At 30.9% G+C, this 10,092-nt stretch overlaps 1 protein-coding gene across 2 annotated transcripts in view; it reads left to right on the forward strand.

Annotated features, from left to right (window-relative positions):
* The window catches only part of LOC106689185 (uncharacterized), a 49,759-nt gene extending 40,091 nt beyond the window's left edge, over positions 1-9,668 (forward strand). For both annotated transcript variants that reach the window (XM_014434061.3, XM_014434060.2), the window contains exons 3-8: positions 5,615-5,925; positions 6,766-6,905; positions 7,193-7,368; positions 8,368-8,560; positions 8,638-8,959; positions 9,545-9,668. In XM_014434061.3, the coding sequence (XP_014289547.1) occupies positions 5,615-5,925; positions 6,766-6,905; positions 7,193-7,368; positions 8,368-8,560; positions 8,638-8,922 (1,105 nt within the window). In that variant the 3' untranslated portion in view covers positions 8,923-8,959; positions 9,545-9,668. The remainder of the gene's footprint in view (positions 1-5,614; positions 5,926-6,765; positions 6,906-7,192; positions 7,369-8,367; positions 8,561-8,637; positions 8,960-9,544) is intronic.
* Positions 9,669-10,092: the final 424 nt, after the last annotated feature.

Raw genomic sequence — 10,092 nt, forward strand, 5'->3', positions numbered from 1 at the left:
CCTTATTTGAACGATATCAATGAAGATGGCAAAACAAGTTAATTAGGTAAAAACTTTTTTTTTTTTTTTTTTTTTTTTATCTCGGAAAACATGAAAGAATTTTAGCTCGTAGATAGAAGGACCTTTTTATCTTTAGTAAACATTTACACGATTATGTAATTTTTTAACAACTAAGAACAGTTCTTGTTACTAATAGTATGTATATTTATGTAAACGACGACTTCAACAAATGGCCTCTCTTATTTCAAGCTTTACACAAAAGAGGTTAACCTTCATCGTTCCTGTTTGCTTGACTAGACTCGTCAATGTAAGTTCGACCTTTTCGAACCGAGATTCAGGAAAGAACAACACTTCCTACCGACTGTTGTCGGCAGGACATTGAACTTGACCCGGAGAACTTCACTCTCCCTAAGTGAAGCTCTCGTAGACTCATCGCTATTCATGGAGTGTTTCCATGAATATCATCTAAGATCGTGATCTTGAGGTGGCTTTGGCATGTATCATGGTTGGACTGTGATATATTTTTCAGGATACATGAGGTATCAACGTTCGTGCCACGAATTCAAAGAAAAAGAAACTGATGCTTCTAGTTGGCATCCTTATCTAACCTAATTACTTTAATGCAGTAATTTTTTATTTTATTGTGTTGTTATTATTAATTTTTATTATAAACAACCCTATTGTGTTTTAGCGGGTTTTATTTTTAATTATCAAATATCAATCAGAATGATCGAGGAAAAAGTTAACCCCATTAAATACCCATTTTTTAAAATATAAAACTATACAACAATTAAAATTTATAACAGTTTTGTACTAAACATATATATATGTCACATATTTGTGTCGTTTCGTACCTTCCTGTCACATTCTCCTCTTTACTCCAGACACATTAATATATACAAGTCCTAAAAGTAATTGTTAAAACTTACTTAATAAGTTTCTTTTCCCAGGTATTTATTTACTTGTTTTTTTTTTCTTCTGGCTATTATATCAATAATAAATAAATTATTAAGAACATAAAAATTATAATATATAATTAATTAATAAATTTTATCAACAAAAACATAAAAGAACCCTTATGAATGTATCTTAAGTTTTTTAATTTTTTTAAATTTCAGTTTGTTACAAAATTACTATTTCCTACAATGAATATTGTATCTTATCTAATATATAGTTATCTAACTATAATCTAAAATATTGTATATTATTTATACATACGTAAAATTAAACTTTTCTATCATTTTATTAATACCAGAATAAAAGGTAACAAAAGTTGAATATATGTGTAAATAATTTACAATATTTTAACTTATAACAATATTAATCACAGGTAATGGTAATTGTGTAACTAACTGAATTTAAGTACACTACAGTTTTTTTTTCAAAGCTTCTATTTGAAATAAAGTTTTGTGTATATATATAATAAAGAGATTAATTTATGATAATGATAATAATATCAGTATACAAGGTAAATTTTCGTTTTTAAGTGATTTTATTTAGTTTTACTATTATTAATTGTACGTTTTCTATCGCATTTTATTATACTTTCTATCCCCACCAATGTTCCCACCATTTCCCATCAATACATAAGCATGGTAATGCAATATTATGGTGGCATTGTGATAGTTTATTAATGAATCAACTTAATAGAACCAATCGGCCTCACATATTTTTTTAAAGCTCTGCTAACAGTTTATATGGAGTGTATTAGCTGGTATTTGTTGCATGGTTATCATTTCCATAGAAAAAAGGAAGAAGTTACTTACCAGCACTGTAAAAAAAAAAAAAAAATAGTTAAGTTAATGAGGAGAATAAGGCACTAAGCTACAACTTCCTAACATAATGGAATGTAAATCTCCCCCAACACGTACTCATTGGCAGCAAGTCCTGAGTGTTAGGTTAAAACAGCCCTGATGAAGACCAACAATGTTGGCCGAAACATCAGCTCTTGATAAATAGTTAACTCCATTTTTAAACTTTATTTTTTCTAGTCCACCTCCATGACCACTCTCCATTTCGATCAACTAACAATAGTACAGGAACCGGGAAGAAAAATAGCCAGTTATCTCACCCCAATTTTTGATTACTTTTATGAAAACTATGTATAATTACTAGTGAAAATTGATAAGTCTGCCAAATATTGATGATGTTTATCTTTGTAAGAGTAATAGTTTTTATGATATTTACAAATTAAACTCACAAAATGTTAATTTCTAGTTATTGTTATAAAATTTTGGATTTTTGAAAAAATATATCTCTAGACCCATAAGATGCACATATGTCTGCCAACACTCAAAATAAAGAAAATTTAGTTTTCAAAATAAAAAGTAGTTTATGACATTTATCGTCGTAGAGATAGTAGTTTTTATGATATTCACATATGAATATAAATTTGGCATTTGTATGAATATAATTTTGAATATTTGTCCGAACAACTATAAATCAATTTATTTTAGCAAATTTGATGAAAACTACTACTTCTACAAAAATAAACGTAAGACTACTTTATTGTCTATTAAACTAGCTTTAATTTGAGTGCTAATAGACATCTGTAAGTCACATAGTTCCTGAGATATAGATTTCTCAAAATAAATTAACTAACTACTGATCTTTCAGTACGTGCCATACAACATTTTTATGAAATGTTGTTTTTTTCAAAAGGTATATCTCAAGAACTATTGAACGTAAATAGCTCTATTAGGGCTTACATTATAGCAAATTTACTCTGCTTTAAATGATGCTCTCTTAGATTTTCTATTGTCGTTGGTAGTTGTAAAGATATAGAGCTCCTAATAAAAAAATAATTATTTTTAACGTTTTGAAACAGCCGCCATTTTCTATTCCCCCTACCTATACTTGGCAAACTCATCAATTTTGACTCGTAATTATACCTAGTTTTTAATTAAGTAATCAAAAATCGGGGTGAAATAACCGCCTTTTTTTCCCTCTTGGGCTCTTGTACAACTACCTCATGCAATAAAAATACAAAATACATTCTGTAAAAATATTTTTCTTTTATTTAAAGATTCACTTTCAAATCTCGTAATTCTTAATTATATAAATGTAAAATATGAGACAGTCATATATTTTTTTAATATCTGTCACCGTGTTTTTATATTACTTAGCTGTTCTTTAATCAGTATTATAATTATATTTTTGACAACTGTGATATTTCTTTATTGTTATTTTTGTCTTTTTATTTTATTCATCACCGCTATCATTTTTTTTTCCATAGTTATTTTGTTTTCTCCCGTTTATGTAGTATGAGTGTTCAGTTAGAACTCTAATACTCATTGCCCTAGATTGTCTCAACGTGCATTAATATTCCTCAATAAATATAGTAAGTTGAAAATATAAACAAAAAAATAATGTGAGAAATATCAACCTTACCTAAAATAAACGTACTGCCCTCTATACGTTAATTTTTGAATGAAAAAGAAAAATGTAGAGCACGCAATTCTATAATGATTCAACATTATCTCTGTTCTTTGTGTTTTTTTTTTAACAATCCAAAGACCAAAGAAAAAAAACTCAAAACAATGAGGATAATTTTCTGCCTTGAACAATGTCGTCATGGATCGCTGATAAATAGAGACGGTTCATTGAAGATTGCCTCCTGCGTGACTGCATCTAAATAATTGCATCCAGTTGCATAATGATTAGGAAACGCGTTGATAATCAAGAGAAGCAACAACAACAACAAAACGGCACAATGCCCTATTAAAGACGTATATAAAAGAGCACCTTGCTGGCAGGTAGGAAGACGGATTGGGTCCGCTACTCAAGGACGGGGGGCGACCTTAACCGGTTCCTATCGTTTCCTCTGTCGATCTCCTGGATAACGTCTTTGTCTTCCTGATGGCAGATAGTATGATGCCTCTTTGGTGTCCATGTCCTGTAAATAAACATTTTATTTTTATTTTCATCTTTAGTTTGTGTGTTTCCGGCCACAATTTTTTTTTTTTTAATTCCAACTTTCATTGAAATAAAACAATAGGCCACTCTCTTGGGCAATAAGTATTAATGTTGTAATTTTTTTTTTCATACCCTCCTGTAAAGATTTTAGTGGGTATTTGGTACGTACATATAGGAGGTATGCTTTATGTATAGCTGGGTGTGAAGGATACCTTGGATTGCCTTTGGCATTATAAGGTTAGATGAGGGGTCCGATGAAGGTTGTAACTTGGTTGGCTTACGCGAGTGGATTATTGGAACGGGGAGGGGCCGTTCCGCTGGTTGAATTAATGTTGTGAGTAATAATCATACCATATATACATACTAAATACAAATATAATAAATGAGTATAAACTTAAATGCATGATTATTATAAAATAATATTTACAGATCGTATAAATAACCGGATAAATGAATTAAATAGTATCAAACATATTAAAACCTTTAAAGTAAAGAATTAATATAAAATAAATCATAATTATTTATCCCGAACTAAGATCTTTCACACGCATGTGTTTGAGAAGGCAGAATCCGAATTCCTAGCGCTTCTCTGCCAACCGTTCTGGTATCGTTCACAAATAACAGTTAAGAATAATATAATTGTTAATTTGAATTATTCACACCATATATTATAGTATGACTGCCACGTCTTATTTTGATTAATATATTATTTTTATAATTTAAATATTATATTTTAGTATTATTATTTTAGAATTAATTGCATATAAATGGAAAATACTTTTTTACACGTCTCAAAATTGTTTTGCATCTACAGTATAGATACGTAAAAATAATGGTGTACATAGCTATCAGCCTTTCATCTTTCATTACAGATACTTATGTTAAGCTTTTTGAACGTAAATTATTTCATTGAATATTTGGATCAAAGAAGGATGAATTATCTGGATAGTTTAAACACCGCCAAATGCCTCCTGATCAGCTCCGAGTGAAGGCAGTTTGATAAATACAATTAACACGATAACAATGCAGAGATTAAACTGGATGTAAAAATTTGGTCGAGATATAAAATGATAAACATCGTAGAGATCAGTCGAGGTGTGCTTATGTTAATTAATTTTTTTATTATGATTCACACTTGTTCATTTATGTCTATTGAAAGTCATATCCTAGTGAATAGGAGGTGAACTAGAATCAGAAACTCAAAAAATCTACGTTTTTTCTAAAGATACCTGGAAAGCAATGAATCCTAGATATAAAGTATGTGTTCAAACTTCTAAATGATCAAACAGCTTCAAAACCTGCTTGAACATGCCATTCTGTTCAACAGTCTAGACTCCCCGGACATGAGGCTGTTTCAGGAGATATCTTAATTATTTTCTTCGCCTACACGCTACGTCCTGAAAAGAAATCTAACTCAATAATAATAAATATTAAAGTAGATTAAGGTAAATTAAGATATTTTAAAGTAGTAATCCTGTTTTATTTGGATACCGTCGGACACTAGATAAGGGCTATTGTATTTTCTCAAGAATATGGAATAAAGTATTTCTGATTTATTTGAATAATTTCAGTGACTAAATGATTAAGAGGTCTTTATGTTGGGAACGTTTATGAGTTCTTTCAATAAATGTAAGAGAATGAGATTCTGAATACCTAATTTAAAAATTAAGTCTTAGAATTAATATCGCATTTTCGGTAGATCCCTTGAAGAGCAGAAAGAGTACCTTTTTCCGGTTTATTGGAACGTGCCAACCTTCCAGTGCCACAAGTACGGACTCAACTTCAGCCGCGTCAAAGACTGGGGACTGCAACAAAACTATCATGACGAATTCCGCGGTGAAGAGATCGCCATCCTCTATGACCCCGGAGAGTTTCCAGCGTTGCTGCCGGCATCTGCTGGCCGAAGAGTGCAGAGGAACGGAGGAGTACCGCAGGAGGGCAGCCTCACCAGGCACCTCAGTCTCTTCCAAGGTCACCTGGAGAAGCTGATACCCAACGTCAACTTCAGTGGTGAGTACAAGAGTACAAGTAAAGTAGAAAGTAGTGATAGATCAGTTGAAGTTTAATTAATGAAATCATTAAACTAAATCCTGACCCGCAGTCCTTGTAACAACATAAATATGTTTGAAACAAATACTATAATTTTCACTAGTGAATACCTTTCTTGATGGGCTACGAGTGTTAAGTGTTGAGGTAATGGTACCAGGTTTGGAGAGATGTTGATTCTACTCCCATCAACTTCAATCAATATTTATTTCTTTGGAATCCAAATAATGAATCTTAACATCCTCAATCTGGTTCGTAGAGGGCAATAACCTTAGGTTCTCATGCATTATGTAGCTTCAAACCTAAGTTTTTGGCGTAATGGTTTACTTAATTGGCTACAGAGAATCTTAAAACCCCAATTATTTCATAAACTGCTTCCAAACAAGGAAGATCAATCATACTCGACAATGATCAAACTCATCATCTTCGAACCACACCGACGTAACATTACGTCCTTACAAAGTATAGTACGCAATATCCTTCTTTATTTTAAAATAGTGATCTGTCTTTCACTTTCTATTTCCGTTTATAATAACCTCACCTTCTTCTAAATTAATAAGCTGGTTTTTGCAAAACGTTAAATTGTGTAGAAATTAATTCCTTAATTAGTGAGTCCTTTGGAACGTAAAATGTATAAAGAAAAAGTGTTATTAAGATATTATGAATAAATCAAAACCTACCAAGAAAACTTTGGAAAAGTTGATTATTATAAGATTTTCGTAAACTGTAAAATTACAACTATCATCAAAAAAGATTATATATTATATATTTGATCTTATATCACTTTTCTTTGTCATTATATAGGCCTAGCGATAATCGATTTCGAACACTGGCGCCCAGTCTGGCGACAGAACTGGGGGAGTCTCAGCCCCTACAGAGATTTTTCTAGGCTCATTGAGAAGAGGAGACACCCTTTTTGGTTCTCGACCATGGTGGAAGTGGAGGTTTGTAATTAAAAAAAAAGGAGACGAAAAAATGATTTATTTGATCATAAATTAAATAAAATAAAAATGTATGTATATTCATCTACATAATGATATTAAAGTTTTTATATTCCTCAAAAGGAAAAGTTCGTATATACTTATACACATGTATTTATGTATTGATGGAATCTATGCATACCTATATGGAAAACCCCTTTCTCATTTTAAAATACATAATTCTTTAAACAATGTTATGTTTTGTATTAGTGAAAAAACAAAAATTCCTAAGACAATAATACTTATTTCAGGCAACGTACCGTTACGAACTTGGGGCCCGTGTATTCCTGTTGGACACCCTGAAGCTGGGGAAGAAGCTCCGTCCCCGGGCCAAATGGGGATACTACGGCTTCCCATTCTGCTTCAACTACACCCCCTACAACAACCGGGCCGCATGCTCCTACGAGGTACAGCTCGACAATGACAAGTATGTTTCTCTTTATTAGTTCCTTCTAGAGTAAATAAGCAAAGATTATTATTTTTCCAAGATCTAAATCTTTATATTGCATTCTCAATACTTTTGATACAGTTGTTGATTTGCTTAGAGAAAAAAAAGCTTCCTGCAAAAAAAAAATTTTTTTTTTGAGAACATCTATCATGGTTCACCTAGCACTGAGGATGATATGCTGCGCTCCGTTTTTGTAAAAAAAAATATAATTTTAAACTTATTTTTCTTACTGTGAACAACTTTCTTTCTTTTTTTTCTTGAACTTTGAAAATTTTTTCGAAATTGGCTTAATGTTTTTTTATTCTAACATGGCCTGAAATAATGTCTCCATTCTTTGCTAACGGTTTTTTTTTAAATTCCTTCTTTGGACTGTCAGCTATATCATTCCTCAGGATCGCAGTCAAAAAATCATGTTTATGAAATATGGAATTCTTTATGATTTTGTTTTTTATAATAGATAAATATGATTTATTAAATTATAGGAAGAGTAACGGTTAAGAAAGGTACACAAAAATAATAATAATAATTTATGATAAATAAGCTTTCTAATATCTGTTTTCCCTTTTTTCCTATAATTACTACATCTATAAATCCTACATCCTACGGCTAAGTAATAAACAATAACCTTCTAAATATAATTTATGTATGTGTCACTAAATACATAAGATATCTCTGGACGCATCTGGAGGCCAACAACGTAGGCCGAAACGTCATCTCACATTAAAAATAAGTTTAAAATTGTTTCTTCTTTGTCCGCGCTTCTTGATTAAAAATATAGTGAAAATAATTCTTATTTGATTCCAAATAAATCCTTATTGTTTCTTTTCTTACATTCTGGAACTTTTGAACATATTCATGATAGTTTTTGAAAATTTAAATCTTTCAGTTTAAAAAAATTATTTATTTTCACAAAATAGAGTGGATGTTAATGAGATATACAGGAATTTTATTAAATTGTTATTTACGTTTTTTTTTCAGTATGTACTGGCTGTTCTCCGAAACGACGGCTTATTACCCCTCATTGTACCTCAAGTACAACGATATGTATTCGACGAAGAGGCAAAGGTTCATAAAAGGCAGGCTGGACGAGGCCTTAAGGGTGGCTCAAGGAGTTCCAGTTTATCCCTACGTCTGGTACAAGTACCACGACAACCATCAGTTTCTAACCAAGGTTCGATAAGCTAATAAATTTAATAACTACAATTAGAATTATTATTAAAAAATTCTTACCCTCCTTATTCTCCCTAGGAAGACATGGTGAACTTGCTGAAGATACCCAAAGACTTCGACTGCAAGGGTGCAGTGATATGGGGAGCCAGCCGGGATGTTAACAGTCGCGATAAGTGCCTAGCACTTCAGAGTTATTTAGAAGAAGTGATTGGACCAGCCGTTAGGGACCTTCACGAAGAAACGTTTAGAGAAGGAACTGTCGACCATGAGGAAGAGGAGAACTCTGAGGAAGACTTTGACGATGAAGATGTAGAGATCGAAGAAAAAAAAAACAGTTACGATGTAAGAGATTTTGAAGTATGAACCAAAATTGATAAATCGATAAGGACTTGCATGATTGGTAAGTAGTTCTCTTATAATTCTCATCTTGTTTTGTTTCAAGTATTCTTTAGTTTTAAAGCTATCTAAAAAAAGTACATTTTGGTCAAGACCTTGAAATTCGGTAATTAACATAGAATAAATAAATTTTTTAATCTATCAAAAAAAAGTTGTGGAGCGAGTGGCTTAGTGAGTAAGGTCCGAGACCGAATCCTACTGTATCAGATGATTATTCATTCTGTTATATCAGCCGTTGAACAAACTAGGGTCTCTTGACCGGAAGCACACCCAGCCTCTAAAATCTGGCTACCATTATACAGGGAAAAACCTGGCAGTTGAGAGTGATTCTGACCGTGCACTACCATTGGTCATGAAATAGAACTTTCTTACTAAGTACTGAACCCTTGACTCTTCGTGAGTCATAATGATACATGTTTTATTTTATTTTATTATTTTTTTCTTACTTGTGTACAACAAATTATTAAAATGTACCTTACTTTTAAATTTTTACAATATTGCTTCTATTTGAGTTTAATAAATGTTCTATTAATATAGAAATAAAATTAATTTATTTTTTATAATCAATTAGTTCCTCTATTTTTTGCAGGTCTGAATAACTAGCAATTCGCAACTGGATACATAAAGTAAAATACTGTGACGTTCTGTATATAAAATTATTTATTGTAATTATGTATATTTTTCTTAATAAAAAATTATTTATGTATAGTAAATTCTTTGTATTCACTTATCTATTGTATCAATTAGCTGATCCTTTTTCTTGTCTTTTGAAATCTTATGATGATTTGATCTTAGACATTTTTTAGTTAAATAATTACGCCTTGGAAACTATTGTCTTCCAATATTTTTATTTATTATTAGGTTTGGAGAAAGATTTACATAAAAGTTGTTTCTAAAATAAATAAATTAATTAAGTTATTTGGAAGATGTTAAAGAAAAATTTCCTAATAAAAATTTAATTAGTGAAATTTTTATTAAAATAAACTATCAATACTCATATAGATAAATAGGAACAGATTAAATTAGTAAAAATTAACCTTATTGTTTAATTTAGAGTATCCTATACTCAGAAAAAATGCAATTGATAGTATCTGAGCATTTCATATTGTTAACTTGACTAAAGAAAAGTAATATAAT

The sequence above is a fragment of the Halyomorpha halys genome, unplaced genomic scaffold (genome assembly GCF_000696795.3).
Source record: "Halyomorpha halys isolate HHAL.00 unplaced genomic scaffold, Hhal_1.1 Scaffold1291.1, whole genome shotgun sequence".
NCBI lineage: Eukaryota > Metazoa > Arthropoda > Insecta > Hemiptera > Pentatomidae > Halyomorpha > Halyomorpha halys.